We start from the raw sequence: 16788 nt of genomic DNA on the forward strand, positions 1-16788 counted from the left end.
ACCCTGCAGCCCCGAGCTCCCTCTCCTCGGCTTCGCTGATTATATATTTCTCGGCACCCTCTAAACATGCTGTTCTCCGTAAAACATCCCTCCTCTATCAGTAAAAGCAGCCGAGCCTCTGATACCATCCAACGCCGCTTCCAGCTGCATTTGTGCTACAATTTTGCACCACAGTAAGAGGGACATTTTGCACAGTGTCCCCCCAGAAGCAGAGCTGGCACCTTGCTGGTGCCATCCCCAGCAGTGGGGGGACCCCTGCTCCATCAGGGCACGAGCTGCAGCAGCACGGGCTCGCCAACACGCAGCCTTCCTCCTCCCCAGCCCAGCACCGGTGCTGAGCTCCCTCTGAGCTCCTGCCCCTCTCGGGGCTGTCCACCTGCTGGGAAGCAGGCTGGGCTTTGGCACCTCGCTGTGCATCAGCCAGGAGCGCTGGCGGACTCATTTGGGGCGAAATTATTAATGCTGTTAATTGTTATAAAGTGTTGTTTGGGTGTTTTTGTGCTCGTTTTGTTGAAGAAGCCTGGCGCAGCATCGCCGCTCTGCCAGAACCGGGGGAAGTAAGCGAGGCACCGCCGCAGTGGTTGCTCCCCTTCGGGCAGCCAGAATTATTCCTGGGGTCGGCCGGGAGCTGTCGGCACCCAGAAATGTCCAGGAGCAGCCCTGATGGGGCTGGGAGCATGCAGAGGAGGGCGCAGAGCAGCAGTGCTGTGGACTTGGTGTGCAAGCAGGGGAAAACAAATCCCCTGCTGCTCCCCGGGTCGTGCCAACAGCCCTGCATTGCCAACGGGAGGATGAAGCAGTTGGATTTTTTGGGTAACTTGGTCCCATAACACTCTGTCTGGGGGTAGCTTCGTGCTTTACCCAAAGAACGAGGCGGCTTTCCTAAATCAGCTCCCTCCCCACGGCGCCAAGGCAGGGATAACCGCGGGCTGCAGGGGAGCCGGCGCTGTGGGGCCGAGGAAGCCGCCCACCGAGGCTTTCGTATTTCCCAGCTGGGGAACTCTGCAAGCCTCCTCGGGTGATGCTAAGAGCTGAAAATACCAAGAGTTGTATTTTCTCCAGCCCCAGCAGCGTCGCAGGGCGGCTGCCAGGAGGACAGAAATAACGCCTGGCGGGGACACCGCCGTGATTTCTGCATCCCAGGGGGTGGAAACGGCTGCGAGCGTCCCTGCTCAGCGCCTGGGCGCATCCACCCGACGGTCCCACGCAGGCAGCTTTGCCCAGATTTCCCCCAGGCCATCCCCGCATCCGTGCCAGGGCTTGAATTTGGGAGCTGCAGCCCGTGCGGGGTCCCCCAAATCCCCTAAAATTCACGCAGGTGCAAAGCAGGAGGGGGACTTTGCCAGGCTGGGGGAGCGATCCTGGCTTGTTTTAGGCAGCCAGCCTCCAAACACCACCCAAACGTGCCCTCTGGTGGGAGACAACAGCGCGGACAACACCCTCCTTGTACAGGATCCTGCAGCTCACACGTCTGGCACGAGCCTCGCTCCCCTTGGCACGGCTCAGAGCCCCCGGAGGGTGCCCCCTTCTCTCCTCCTGCACCTGGCGGCGCCCTGGGCAGGGGGAGGCATCCCAGGGGGGCTCACCCTGGCACCAAACAGCTCAAGGGGAAGTCCCCGAGCCCCGCAGGCCATATCAGCAGCCCCCAGAGCCCCCGTCCTTACCCAACCTTCCTGTGGCCGCAGCACTGCCCAGGAAACGTGTGCGAGACCGCAGGGCGCTGCTATCGCTGCTGGCACCGCTTCCCCTTCCCTCCGCTCACCCCTGGGCTGTGCACCCCACCTTGGGGAGCTTCTGCCTCCCACCGCCCCTCTGGGCTCTGCTTCATGCTGGGGTTTGGTTGGGTTTGGGTTTTAATTGCACCTTTTTTTTTTTTTTTTAGTTGTGTTTTTGTGTTGTCTACACCTGGTGGCTGTTGGGTGGCTGTTGGGGACACGTGCTTGGGGCCAGGAGCGGGTGAGGCAGGGAGGAAACGGGAGGGTGGCTGCCTGCCACCGCACAGGGAACGCCCGGCCTCGGTCTGCAGCTTCACCGACACTTTGGGTGCTGTGGTGGGGGTGTGCACACCCCCGTGCACACACACACACACACACACACACACACCTCCCAGCACACAGGCAGGCACATGCATGCATACACACACACCCTGGTGCACTCATATGGAAGCACCCATGCACACTCTTACCCCACTGCGCACAGGCAGGCATGCACAGCCCAGTGCACACCCTCGTGTATACCCTTAAACACACACATGCACTTGCACACACACATGCACAGCCCAGTGTGCACATATGCACAGGTGCGCACACTTGCAGCCCCAGTGCACGCACCCATGCATGCACCCCACTGCACACACACAGTGCACACATGCATGCACGGCCCAGTGTGCATGCATGCATGTGCACACACCCATGCACCCCGCAGTGCACACACCCCCCTAGTGCCCCCATGCACATGCACACCCCCATGCACGCACACATTCACACCCATGCATGCACACATACACACCCATGTGCACACTCTGCACACATGCGTGCACCCATGCACACACACAAACCCGTGCATACCCACACCCTTGTGCATGCACACACCCACCCACCCATGCATGCACACACACACCCATACCCCTGCACACAAACTCACACACACCCCCATGCATGCACACACTCACATGCACACCCACATGCATGCATGCACACAGACCCATGCATGCACACACACCCCCTCACACCCACCCACCCATGCACACACACACCCATACCCATGCACACAAACTCACACACACACCCATGCATGCATGCACACACATATGCACATCCATGCACACACCCATGTACACACACATGCACATATTAATGCACACACCCATGCATGCACACACACGTGCACACATCCATGCACACACCCATGCACACACACACACGCATACGTCCATGCACACACCCATGCATGCGCACACACCCATGCGCACACCCACCCATGCACACATCCATGCACACACCCATGCATGCACACACACGCATACATCCATGCACACAGCCATGCACACAGCCATGCACACAGCCATGCACACCCCCATCCATGCACACACACACACGCACCCCCCATGCCCCCCCCACGCCCCCCCATGCCCATGCGCGCTCCCTCCCCCCTCTCCCCCCCCATCCCCTCCCCGCCCCTCCCCGCGCGTGCGCGCGCCGCCTCCCGCCCCGCGGTGACGATGGTGGCGAGCGGGCGGGCGCGGAAGCTGGCCCGGCGCTACCGCCTGGCCCTGGCCACGGCCCTCGGCATCCTCCTGCTGCAGGGCCTCGTCCTCTGGAGCTCCGCCGGCCTCGACGAGGAGGGCCCGGCCGAGGTGCGTGGCGGGGGGGGCGGCTGGAGAGGGGCCGGGGGGGCTGCGAGGGGGTTTGGGGCGATCTGGGGGGATTTGGGAGGATTTAGGGGGATTTGGGGTGGGGGGAGTTGGGGTGTGAGGGGGGGACCCCAAAGGTGTTTGCGTGTGGGGATGGGGAAAGGGGGGGGTCGTGGTGCTTGAGGGGGGTGAGTGGGGTCGTTAATTGGAGGGTTAATGGGGAGGGTAATTGGGGGGGTAATGGGGGGGTTAATGAGGGGGTTAATAAGGTCCCCAGGGGCTCAGGGGGATGTCTGGGGGCTCCCACCCGGCTGCGGAGAGGGGCTGGGGGTCCCTGCAGTTGGAAGGGGTCTTCACAGCCGAATACCCCCCAGTGCATGGGGAAACTGAGGCAGGGCCAGAGGCACTCGGCTGGGGTCACCAGAAGCAGGAGCTGGGGGCTGTGGGGTTGGGGGGCGCCTTGCTTCCACCCCCCGACACAGCTCCTGGCTGCTGGGCCGCCGATTTCACCGTGTTGGCCACCAGTTTCGCTGTGCTGGCCACCAATTTTGCCGTGTCGGCCACCAAACTCCCCACGTCGGCCACCAGTTTCGGGATGTTCGCTCCTCGTGGGCTCCTCGTGCCCTCAGCTGCCTCCCATCTCCCCCGGAGCAGCCTTTGCTGTGAAGGTGCTGTGAGGCTGAGGGCAGCCAGGTTGGCCTGATGGCCCCATCGCCTTTATTTTGTGACCTTGGCGAGGGCGCTTCGCCGGTCCCAGCCTCCCTTCCCTCTCTGCACCGTCCCCCCCTCCTTGGGAAGGCACCCCGGGGTGCTGCTGTGCTCTGGGCTGCCTCCTGCCCTTCCTCCTGCCCCACACATCCTCCAGGCTTTGGCTCTTGGAGCATCCTCGCCTGGTTTCCCCGCGTCTCTCCCCAATACTGGGCACCGACACGTTTGGCTGTGGCTCTGGACTCAGGACGGTTGGCCACCAGCAGGCTCACGGCTCTGGGGCCCGGGGAAGGAGCAGGCAAGAAGCTTCCTGAGCTGCTCCAACAGCACAAAGCTGGGAAATGTCCAGTTAGCCTCGGCTCTGTAGCCAGCAAAGCTCCTCGTGTCCCTGCCCTTCTCCAGTTCCTCATCTTGGCCAGACCTGCAGGAGCCGCCGCTCCCCGGGGACGTTTCTGGTGAGGATGAACGCAGGCGAGCTCTCCCAGGAGACCCCGACCTTGCAGCCTCGGATGGCTTTGGGGAAATTTGGGATCCCCGAATAGCAATTTGGGGCGTGAACAGCTCCCTCCCTCTGACGGGCACTGCCCCTTCCTGGAGGGAGCAGGCAGGGCTGTCCCCAGCCAGGTCTGGGTGCCACCAAGGTTCTGGCAGCAGGGTCCCGACCTCGGTAGGGCTGTGCAAGAGGCTGAAGCCCCTCGGAGTCCTCGGGTGAGCCACATCTCCTGGAGGACGGGCTGGGGACATCCCTGTGCTGCTGCTGGCTGCCGGGACGAGCGGCTCCCTTCCTCCACACCCAGCAGGATTCGTCCCCGCTGCCTCCCTGCTGCGAGCTGGCCAGAGGCTGTGTGAGGATTCGTTTGGCTTCGGGCTTTGCCCTTCACTGGAGCAGGTTATCAAATCATCTCACACCAGCAGTGCCGAGCCCTCTGTGCCCTGCTAGGGCTGTGGCTGCCTCACAGCCCCCAGCCGGAGGAGGACGCGTGTCCTGGGTGGCTCCTGACCTTGGCCTCGGAGTCTGCACGGCATCCCTGCATCTGCCTGCCCGGCTCCTCGTCTGGAGGCACCCGTGCTCGGGTTTGGTGCTGATTCCAGGCCCTGGAGGCTCCCTGCGCTCACCACACGGATGTTTCGTGGCGTCCAGACCAGCAGAAGTCGGATCAGTTCCTCGTGGATGGCTCCGGAGTGGCACGCGAGCAGCTGGAGCTGGCTCCTTGGGCACAGACTGCAGAACGTCCCCGTGGGCCCAGCCACCTCCTCAATCTCCCCCTTCGCCTCCCGTCTTCCTCCACGCACCTCTCTGGGGCTGTGTGTTGCTGTCAGCCATGCACAGCAGCGTCTGGAGAGGCTTCCTCTGAAACGTCTGTGCTTGCAGCTCCCCTGAGATGCCTTCTTGTTTGTTTTTTTCCCCGAAAAACTTGTTTTGAGGGGCTGTGATTGAGTCCGTTTCAGCGGCGAGGTTTAAGGAGCTGCTGCTGCCTGAACTGACGGCAGCTGAGGGCAGGTTCCCCCGGTGGCTTTGGGAAGTTTTGGCGTCTGTTTGGCCTGACGGGAGCAGGTATTTGGCAGACACCCACGTCAGCCAGGCCCAGGCAGAACCCTGCAGGACACCGGGCGGTGATAACTCCCCTCCCCACAAGGGTCCCCGCTCCCTCCCCACCAATACTTTTATCTTCCAATTTGCGTTTGGCATCGGGAGGAGGCAGAGGGGATGTAGGATGGGGGAAGCGACCTCTGGCAGGCAGCTGGAAGCGTTTTGGGAGGAGGGACAGGCAGCTGCGGGCCCTCCTGGGAGCCCTGCCAGAAGCCCTGCACTCCAGCCATAAATGCAGCAGCGCGACGTGGCCGGGGCTGCTCCCTGCCTGCACGGGGCGGTAATTAGAAGCCACGGAGCTCGTTAACTAGCAGCTTTGGGAAGGCTGGCGCTGGTTGGGAGGGTTTTCCTGCTGGGGACGGCAGCCGGGCTCCTCCTGGGGCACCGCAGGGCTGCAGCCGCGCGTGGGCATCGCGCAGGGGCCGTGTTTGGGGTCGGGCACTCGGCGGGTGCTGGCAGGGCAGGAGGCTCTCCCTGCAGGGATGGGGGGAGTTTGGGGAAGAGCTTTGCTCTTTGCTCCTCGGTCACCTCCTGCCTCTCTGCTCCTACGGAGAAAACAGGTCGGTAACTGCACAGAAGGTCCTGCGTGGTGCCTGGCAGTGGCAGAGGGCTCGTCTGATCCCAGCCCCGTGGGGTTCAGGCGGCTGCGTGGCCCCTTTTTGGGTACCTGAGGGTTACAGGAGGCTGCTTTGCCCTGGCACAGGTAGCTGAGGGAGCCTGGGTTGGCTCTGCCTTCACCTGCAGGCCTGGCCAGGTGCTTTCAGCTCCCCGCTCTCCCCAAGGCTAGCTCATCTCTGCTAATCAGCCGGCCTGGCGGAGGTAACGAAGCGTAATTAACTGCTCCCTTTACACACAAACTTGGCTCCGTGGGAGGGTTCCTTGAAGGGATTTGCTGGCGATTGCAGCACCCGCTCCAGCCCAGTGCTGGGAGCCAGGGCGTGGGGAAGGCAGCGCGGGCAGGACCTCGTCTGACACAGCTCCGGCACCGTTAGCCCCAGGGGCTGCGTGCTGCCCTGCTGGGACCCCTTCGAAGTTGGACTTTTGGGCTTGGAGAAGTTGGACTTTAAGCTTGGGCTCACAGCAAGGAGCTGGTCCGTTTGGCACCTGGTAAAGCAGCTAGTAGCAGTTGCAGGATCCCTGTGCTCACCCCCTCTTTTTGGGGATGTCCCTGCTCGTGTGGGACCCTGGAGGATGGCAGGAAGGCAGAGAGCTGGTGCTGACACGACTGACCTCATCTGTGTAGCCTCACGGAGATTTATGTCCTGGTTTTGTGTCCCTGGTGCTGTGACCACGGGGTCTGCAGGCCGGGGTCTCCCTTGCTGGCAGGTAGGGGTCTGGGTGCTGTGCCCATCAGGGGGCAAAGGAGCACGCAGGGAGGTGCTGTGGGGTCATAGCCTGGGGGTTTGGGTGATGGAGGAGGGATGTCACGGCCTCCTTTGCTGCTCCTCTGGGCTCAGCGCTGACCTTCTGCCCTGGGGAGAGGGCTGCAGCGAGGGGTGCCTGTCCCTGCCTTGCTCGTGGTGACAGCAGCCTGGCAGAGAAGGGTGTCACCGGGCTCCGTGGGGACACAGGCACGGGGAGCTGGGAACGAGGACGCTCTGAGCTCACTGTGAGGGGTTGGAGTTAACGCCTTGTCCTCTCTGCATCCCCCCGGAACAGGAGCGGCAGAAGAAAGCCAGGCTGCCCGAGAACAGCGATGGCTCCAAGGACTCGGACAGCTCTGCCGGGCGCCGCGGCAGCGCCGGGAGGAAGCACGGGAGGTGGCGGGGACGGCCGGACAGCCCCGGGGTGCCGGTGTCCAAGGTGGTGAGAGCCGTGACGGCGAGGCACAAAGCAGGAAGGAGGCTGCCGGCCGCGCCGGACGCCTCCAGCCGAAGGAACCTGACGGAGGCTCGCGGGGACGCCCAGCTGGCCGTCCTCCAGCAGGGCGACACGGGCAGCGTGGAGGGGGCTCCGCAGCCCACCGAGAACAGCTTCACCCCCAAGTGCGAGATCACGGGGAAAGACGCCCTCTCGGCGCTGGCCCGGGCCAGCAGCAAGCAGTGCCAACAGGAGATCGCCAACGTGGTCTGTCTGCACCGCGCCGGCAACCTCATGCCCCTGTCCGTGCCTCGCCACTGCCAGCTCTCGGGTGAGTCCTAATCAGGGGTCCTGGGTGCCTCCGGGCATGGGGAACATCCCTGTGGGGCACGTGGGCCAGCTGCTTTGTGTGACCGCCCGTCCCACCTGGCAAAAAGCTGCCTCAATCTGTCACCGTTTCCCAGATTACCGCTGCCTGTGTAATCCTATCAAAGCTGTGCCAGCCTCCCTAAGCTGGGCTGCTCGTCCCGGCCAGCAGCGGCTGCAGGGCTCGGAGCTGGGCTCAGCTGCATTTTCTGTTCTGAGGGACCAGAGGGGGCACCCCCACTTCCCAACACGTCCTGCCACGTGTGCCCTGCGGCGTTACGGGGTTTTTCCTACGGCGTGCTGCTCCCTGTGATCCCCTGCCCTGCTCGGATCTCCCTGCTGTGGCAGGGCAGCGGTGTGCCCTGTGCCAGTGAATGACTGACTGCGATCCCTCTCCTCTCGTCCCCTCGCAGGGAAGGTCAGCCCCGTGATCCAGTGGGACGAGAGCCGGCTGCAGCAGCTGCCCCCCAGCAAACCCGTGCGCATCGCCTACATGCTGGTGGTGCACGGCAGGGCCATTCGCCAGCTGAAGCGGCTCATCAAGGCGGTGTACCACCAGCAGCACTTCTTCTACATCCACGTGGACAAGGTGCGTGGCAGGGGGCAAGGCGGGAGGGGAGGGGAGGGGGTGTGCTGGCAGTGTCCGGGTCCGTCACCCAAGCAGCCCATAATAGGTCCGGATGGGGGGTAAACGGAGGTGCAGCATCTCCTGTGCTGGGGAGGTGGCTGGGTGAGGTTTGAGGTTTGTCCTTGCTGCCTGTGGAGCTGTGACTCTCCCTTAGCTCTCTGCATCCCCAGAAAAGGGTAGGTAGGACCCCAGTCAAGTTCAAGAGGCGTTTGGACAATGCTCTCAGACACACAGTTACATTTGAATGGAGGATTCAAAGATCCTCATAGATCCCTCCCAGCTCAGGATGTTTTATGATTCTGTGATGTGTTCGCCCTGCCCAGAGCAGGGGGAGCTCAGCCCTTGGGGCTGCAGGGAGCAGGAGGTCTCTGCTCACCTTCCCCCAGTGCTGCTTCCTTTCACAACATCCCAGGGAGAGTTGTGGATTTGCCTGCTGGAAGGAAAAGATGATCTGGGTCAGGCAATCAGCTCTGTCCTGGCTGTCCACCTTTTTTTTCTCAGCAGCAAATGAAAGGAGCTGGCTGCTGTGCCCTGGGCAGGCAGCAGTAGGTCGTAGGATTACTGCTGCATGGAGCTGCCTCTGCTGCTCGGGGGGGACTTCAGAGGCAGGCTGGGCTGTCTGGCTGGTTGGGAGCACAGCAAGAAGGGACACAGCAGCACAGAGGGGTGGCTGAGCCATTCCTGCACTGTATGGGGTCTGGCTGCCCTTCCCTGAGGCTCATGAGCATCCCCTGACAGCAGCACCCTGAAGTTTAGCCATGCAGTGAGCTGGGGCACCACAGGGCTGCAGGATCCAGTTCAGATGCTGCTCAGGGCAGCAAGGCACGGACAGGACGAGGAAGGGGGGGTTCCCTGGCAGGACGAGCACCTGCTGACTGTGAGCTTTGTTCCTCCACAGCGCTCCAACTACCTCCACCGCGAGGCGGTGGAGCTGGCCCGGCACTACCCCAACATCCGCGTGACGCCCTGGCGCATGGTGACCATCTGGGGAGGTGCCAGCCTGCTGAAGATGTACCTGCGCAGCATGAAGGACCTGCTGGAGCTCTCCGAGTGGCCCTGGGACTTCTTCATCAACCTGAGCGCCACCGATTACCCCACAAGGTGGGCGCCTCGCTGGATTGGGGGAGGACGGCGGGAGGGTTTGGGCTGCGTGGCTCCCCAGCAGGCACTGGGATTAACGCTGCTGGGAGGAGCAGGGAGTGTGGGAGCAGGGAGTGTGGGAGGGTGAGGTTGGAGATGGCAGCCACGTGCTGGTGCCCCAGGGCAAGGCTGGGTCCGTCTCTGCCCAGGAGCTCGGCCCATACCTCACAGGCTGTATTTTCCTCTTGTCGGGGTGTTGCAGGGGAATGCAACACGAATGTGTGTGTATCTGGGCGCGCATCGGGGCTGCGCACCCTCAGCAGGCGCCAGACAGCAGAGGGACCAGGGCTGTGCCTTCCCACGAAGGGATAAGGGTCTGAGTCAGCGCCTGCCAAGCAGCCGGAGGCTCCCGGTGTCTGGTGGCTCTCGCAGCATCAATGTTTACTGGGTTGCTTTATCCCAGCGGCCATTCACGCTTCCTAATTTGCATCGCAGGACCAACGAGGAGCTGGTGATGTTCCTGTCCAAATACCGAGATAAGAACTTCCTGAAGTCTCATGGCCGAGACAACGCCAGGTAACCCCAGCTAGGGGCAGAGCTGAGCTGGAGGAACAGAAAAGGGGGGATTTGGGGCGAAAAACAGAAACAGGAGGCTGGGGGGCTGCTCTGGCTGTGGTACCAGAGCTGGAGCAGGGCTGCTACGTGGCCAGCTGTGCCACCCTGTGTCCCTAGCCCCTCACCCTCATCTCTGTGCCCAGGTTTATCAAGAAGCAGGGCCTGGACCGCCTGTTCCACGAGTGCGACTCCCACATGTGGCGGCTGGGCGAGCGCCACATCCCCGAGGGCATCGTGGTGGATGGGGGCTCCGACTGGTTCTCGCTGACGCGCAGCTTCGTGGAGTACGTGGTGTATGCAGACGACCAGCTGGTGTCCCAGCTGCGGCAGTTCTACACCTACACGCTGCTGCCAGCCGAGGTGGGTGCCTGCAGGACACTGGCAGCCAGGTTTGGGGCCAGCATTGCTGCAAGGGCTCCCGTGTTCTTGATTCAGCCTTATTCCTTCTCCCCAAGAAGGAGGCGAACAAAGCGATGCTGGCTTTGGTAGGATTTTGGTAGGATTTTCTTCTCCTTGTCCTTAACATCCCTGCCCTAGGCAGCTGGGAAGGGCATCGCTGGCTCTGCTCTGGCAGCTTTGTGCCTCCTTTGCCCAGGTCTGGGTGTGAAAGAGTGGGAGGGGAGCAGACAAAACTAGATAAAGGCTGATGTGTGTGTATAACCTCATCTCTTACGGGTTGCCCTGTGCCAGAATCAGGACAGGTTTCTGTGTCCAGGAGCTCTCTGGGCCTGTTGTGTTCCTCTGAGCGCGGGGTACGGGGGCTCCATTAACCTCCCACCTCCATGGGTCTCCTGTCCCTTCTCTGCCTCATGCAGTCCTTCTTCCACACGGTCCTGGAGAACAGCCACGCCTGCGAGACGCTGGTGGATAACAACCTGCGGGTGACCAACTGGAACCGTAAGCTGGGCTGTAAGTGCCAATATAAACACATAGTCGACTGGTGCGGGTGCTCCCCAAATGACTTCAAACCCCAGGACTTCCTCCGGCTACAGGTGAAAAAGATCCTCCTTCTTCCTCCTGCTCTCTCCCCTCTTCCCTGTCTCTGTCCCCAATCCTTCTCTCTCAGCTGCCCCGCGGGCGCACCCCTGGGTGCTGTCCCACTGCTCCCCACATCTGCACAAGCCTCACCCCAGCCTGGCAAGGGCTGGGAGCAGGACTGGCTCTCCATGTGGAGTGGGGCTTTGTGCAGATGTGTCTGTAAAGGCTTCAGAAGCAGCCAGGCTTCTGCTTGCAGTGCTGCTCCTTTTCCCAGGCTTTCTCCTTTTCCTCCTCTTTCCCTGCAGATTTAATACTTGGGGCAAATGCCTGCTTAGTAAAAAAACACTTTAGTGTGCTGTCCTCTTTGGCAGGACAAAGTATCTGGTGATGAACCGCCTGCCGTGCTCTCAGCGAGCTGGGATGTGGGCTGAACAAGGGAGGTCTGGGGGAGGTGCAGCCCTTGAAAGTGAAGTTAAAGGGGAGGCAGAGGGAGAGATGAGAACCCATCCATGTAACCACTAACCGTACCGTTTGCTCCCACTGATCCTGCCTCAGAGGATCCCACGCAGAGGCTGTTTGTGCTTTGCCGCTCCTTACCCTGCCCCGTCAGAGGGGGCAGGATGGCTCCCAGCATGTTTCCTCCTGGCTGCCCCGCTGAGGCAGGAGGGCAGAGCGGGTGCCACCACCGCCGCTGACATTGCCTCTGCTCTTCCAGCAACTCTCCAGACCCACCTTCTTCGCCCGCAAGTTCGAGTCGACGGTGAATCAGGAGGTGCTGGAGATCCTGGACACCCACCTCTATGGCAGCTACCCCCCCAACACGCCAGCCCTGAAGGCCTACTGGGAGAACGTCTACGACCGCGTTGACGGCCTCAGCGGCCTCAGCGATGTCACCCTCACCTTCTACACCGCCTTCTCCCGGCTGGGGCTCCGCAAAGCCACCTCCGTGCTGGCCCCGAAGGAGAAGCTGTGCAGGTGGGGCACGTGCTGCAGCCCGGCCCGGGCTCCGAGCGGTGGCTGCTGCTGCCGGGAGGACCTTGATGCTCACACGTGTCACCTCTCCGGCTCTTTTTCTCCAGGTTTGAGCCCCGTGGCTTCCCGTCCAGCGTGCACTTGTATTTCTACGACGACCGCTTCCAGGGGTACCTGGTGATGCAGGAGGTGCAGAACACGGCCACGGGGCAGGCAGAGGCCTTGGAGGTGTGGATGATGCCCCAAGGAGCTCTGAAGCTGGCGGGTCACGGAGGGCAGGCAAACCGGCTACAAAACCTTGAGGTAAATGGGAAAAGCATCCTTCACACCACCTGTTTTTCTCCCCAGTTTTTCCATGCTGTGCCGCCCTTCCTTTTCTCCCCAGCCTGCGTGCTGAGGGGGGCAGAGAGTGCTAAAGTCAGGGCTGAGAGTGGATTTTTGTCAAGGAATTCCACTTGAGTTTGGAGCTAATCCTTCGGGAAAGGCCTGAAGGGATCTTTTGGGGGGAGCTGAGGCTGCTGGTGCCGGCACCTCTGGCTGCAGGAGGCATCACTTGCAGCTGGCTTGGCCCTGACGTGGTGCAGGCAGGCAGGGGAGCAGCGCAGGCTGGGTGTGCGTTGCTTTGGGCTCCAAAGCTTGTGCCCTTCCCACTTTAAGGTGGTGAAGCACAAAACCTGAGCTGGTCGTGTCAGCCTGCCTGGTGTCCCACCGCCTCGTGCCTCGTCCCTGCAGGTGGGCACGGAGTGGGACCCGAAGGAAAGGCTCTTCCGCAATTTTGGAGGCTTGATGGGGCCTTTCGACGAGCCGGTGGCCATGCAGAAGTGGGCGCGGGGCCCCAACCTGACAGCCACGGTGGTGTGGATCGACCCCACGTACGTCATCGCCACCTCCTACGACATCACGGTGGACGCAGAGACGGAGTTCACCCAGTACAAGCCCCCCCTCAACCGCCCCCTGCGCCCCGGCGTCTGGACCATCCGCCTCCTGCAGTTCTGGGAGCCCCTGGGGGAGAACCAGTTCTTGGTGGTGCCCCAGACCTTCAACCGCAAGCAGCCGCTCAGGAAAGGTGAGGGTGCTCTGGAGAATCGGGGTTGGGGTCTTTCCATGGGGAAAAAATGGTGAAAAGCATTGTTTTGCTTGTTCCATGCCAATGTTTAAGGCTGTAGATCTTAAGGAAAAACCATGCCTGGCTCTTGCGCAGGGAGGTTGGACCAGGTGACCTCCAGAGGTCCCTTCCAGCCTCAACCACTCTGATTCTGTGATTTTTATTTATTTTTTTCCCCCGGTTCTGGCCTCTCCGGCTTGCAAGGCAGGCGCCACCCCCCTGGTGGTGTCCCCATGTCCCTGTGAGCTCTCAAATGAGGCCGCTAGGTGTCTGTGGGCCCGTTTGCAGGCAAGCCGGGTCCACCCCAGCTGCATCCCCGTTCCTTGGCATGGGGGGAACGGGGCTGCAAGGGGTTGGGGTGCTGGGGGCAGTAGGGAAGAGCCGGCTGCCGGGACATAACCACACTGCTGATCTCTTTCTCCCCGTCCCATCCAGACGACAGCAACTGGCTGCACGGCGGGCCCCCCCGCAACGAGTACATGGAGCAGAGCTTCCAGGGTCTGGGGGGGATCCTCAACCTGCCACGCTCCGAGGAGGCAGAGGCGGCGGCGGCGGGGAAGGCGCAGCTGACGGGCCGGGCGCTGGATGAGTGGGCAGACAGCGCCATCAGCACCTTCTGGGCTGTGGCAGACGTCTGCGTGGGCAGCTCCTCGTCCTGCTCCTCCCTGGAGACCTGCAGCAAAACCTCCTGGAGCTCGCTGTCCCCGGACCCCAAATCAGAACTGGGGCCCGTCAAACCTGACGGGAGGCTGAGGTAGCAGGAGCAGCCGGGGGGGGCGGCGGCGTTGGGAGCGAGGAGCATCCTCCGTCACCGGCGTGGGGCGTCTCCGGACTGCGTCACCCCGTGCCATTCACACCGTAGTTACTCGAGGAAAAGAGTATGGGAAGCGGCGGGCCAGGGAAATCCTCCTGTGGGGTTTTTAGGTGGAGAGGGAGGTGTGAGGTGCCTTGCCCGCCTCCCCCAGGAACGGGCACTTGCTGGCCAGGCAAGAGGGTGCCAGGGCGCCCGTCACCGCAGGGTGCGGGTGGTGCTGGCGGCTGGAGGAGCTGCCTGCTCGTTTCTTTGGTGCCTCGGGAAGGGGTGAGACGGGCTGGGAAGGGAGGCTGGCAGGGGGGTGGGCTCCAGACCAACTCAGCACCCTGTCCTCGCTGCCCGGCCCCAGGTGGATCTGTGCAGGACCAGGCCCTGTGCTGCAGGCTGTCCCCGGGAGGGCTGCCTGGGGGCTCCAGGGACAGGGCACGCAGGGAGAGTCGGAAGCAGAATGGGTCGAAACCTGCCATGTGCATGGAGCTGCTGCTGGCCCAGGGCTTGCATCTCATCCTCTCGACCCCAGCCCTTTAGTTTGTATTTTTATAAATATATAGAGAGAAATATATACGATGCAAAGTGCAATAGAGACGAGACCCCGCCTTGGCCGGGTGGTCCTTGTGTCTCCATCTCCCCTGAGACTGTAACATACCTTGTTCTCTTGGGTGTCCTGGTGGTACAGGACAGGGTGCTGGGTTGTTTACATTTTTTTTTTAATTATTGTTACCATTATTATTATTATTATTATTGTTTTGCTGTTTCCCCATTTTCTGCTGGGGGCTGATGGGGAACCACATCCTGCTGCCCCAGGGCTGCGGGGCACTGCCTGCCCTCCAAGGCAGCAGCCTGACTGTGCCAAATGTTGGATGGTGTTTGCTGCGTGGTGGCCCTGGCTGGGCGAGCAGTTTAAGCCCAGTAAGCTGCTGGGGATGCTGCAGCCTCTGTCTCTGCTTCAGCTCAGGCTCTGGGCACCGGGCTGCTCACGTCCCCTGCCAAAACGCGATGCACGTGGCTGATGTCCTGGTGCGGATGAGACGGCAGCTGTCCTGTGCCATGGCCCAGCCTTCTCCTTTCTCCCTGGTCAGCAGAAGCTCTCAGGATCTGCTGTGCTTCCCTGGCTATAAAGCAAAGAAGCGAGACGAGGTCCGGCTGGCTCCATCTGCTCTCTGCTGTCTGCTTGCTTCCCCAAGGGACCAGAAGCTGCCTCCTCGGGGGCAAGGGAGCTGCAGAGCCCCCTGCTTCCCATCCACCTCCCAGCTCGGGGCCTGCCTGCGGCGTTCCTCTCCCAAAGGCCAGTGCTGCATGGAGGGAAGGCTGTGGTTGGTTTTCTACCCTGGGAAGATGCTCGGCGGGCTTGTTGGACTGCAACGGAGCTTGTGTATGACTTGGGACCAAGACACTGCCCCTGCAGCTGGGCTGGGGCAGGGGAACCACTGCGGAGCGGGGCGCTGGAGCTCGTCCACTCCATCCTCTGCTTGTACATCAGCCACAGCATCTCCAGAGACTTTGGTGCCACCTTCCTGTGGGGCTGCACTCAGGCTGCCTGTGGGGTCACCTCGCCGCCTCCTTGCCCTTGAGGACTGAAGACAGGGGTGCTGTGCGAGGGGTGCTGCAGGGGGACGGGACTGGGGGCAGCGAGGGGAGGTGATGCTTGGCTTGGGGCCACCAGTGCTGTGTGGGGATGGCTGTCAGCACTCTGTGGGGCTGTCAGTGCTGTGTGGGGCTGTCAGTGCTGTGTGGGGCTGTCAGCACTCTGTAGGGCCACCAGCCCTGTGTGGGGATGGCTGCGCTGTGCCCCTCGCCCCAAATATAACGATCTCCTGTACTGTGGCGTGCTGTGCTGGGCTACTGGGGTGCTGGAAGGGGATGAGAACTGGAGGGGTGATGCTTCAGACACTCCTGGGGCCGCTCAGCCCCCTGTTGGCTCCGAGCGGTAATTAACTCATTAACTAATTAATCAGCTGGGGTTGCCCCCCCCCCCCCCCCCCGGCGGGCCCAGCCCTGCGGGCCTCGTCTCCATAGCAACCGTCGGCCCCGCCCCCTGGTGCCTCCAGCGGCCAATAGGAGGCGGAGGAGGGCGGGGAGCGGCCAATGGCGGCGGGCGGGGGGCGGGACGGGGCCGGTGCGGGGCCTGGGGCAGGGCCGGGCCCCGCTGCGGGGCGCCCGGGCCGGGCCGGCCGGGCTGAGCTGAGGGATGGCGCACCCCGGGGGCGGCGGGGCCGCCATGGACGGCAACGTGCTGGCCATCGTCATCGCCGCCAGTGAGCAGGGGGGACAAGGGGAGGGGGGGAATGGGGCTGGGAACCGGGCTGGGAATGGGGTAATGGGGCTGGGAAGGGGCCGGGAGGGGGGTAATGGGGCTGGGAATGGGGGAACCGGGATGGGAGTGGGGTAATGGGGCTGGGGACGGAGCCTGGGAGACAGGAACAGGCTGGGAATGGGGTAACGGGGCTGGGAATGAGGGAACCGGGATGGGAATGGAGTAATGGGGCTGGGGACAGCCCGGGAGTGGGGTAATGGGGCTGGGGATGGAGCTTGGGAGAGAGGAACGGGATGGGAATAGGGTAATGGGGCTGGGAGTGGGGTAACGGGGCTAGGGACGGAGGTTGGGAGAGAGGAACAGGCTGGGAGTAGGGTAATGGGGCTGGGAATGGGGTAAGGGTCTGGGAACAGGCTGGGGATAGAGCTTGGGACAGAGGAACGGACTGGGAGCAGGGGAATAGGGCTGGGAGTAGGGGAATGGGGCTGGGATTAGGGGAATGGGACTGAGAATGGGGCTGGGAAC

The 16788-nt window shown here is 62.4% G+C and overlaps 1 protein-coding gene across 1 annotated transcript; it reads left to right on the plus strand.

The window, feature by feature from the left end:
- Positions 1-3220: 3220 nt before the first annotated feature.
- XYLT2 (xylosyltransferase 2) lies at positions 3221-15570 on the plus strand (the record flags this gene model as incomplete). The annotated part of the gene is made up of 11 exons (XM_084298678.1): positions 3221-3355; positions 7311-7782; positions 8231-8406; positions 9344-9546; positions 10021-10101; positions 10284-10500; positions 10956-11132; positions 11834-12093; positions 12198-12393; positions 12823-13156; positions 13631-15570. 11 exons carry the CDS (start codon positions 3221-3223, stop codon positions 13951-13953), a joined length of 2574 nt encoding a protein of 857 aa, XP_084154804.1. The 3' UTR covers positions 13954-15570.
- Between the last annotated feature and the right edge of the window lie 1218 nt (positions 15571-16788).

This window comes from Netta rufina (genome assembly GCF_964035555.1).
Source record: "Netta rufina genome assembly, chromosome: 19".
NCBI classification, from domain to species: Eukaryota; Metazoa; Chordata; class Aves; order Anseriformes; family Anatidae; genus Netta; species Netta rufina.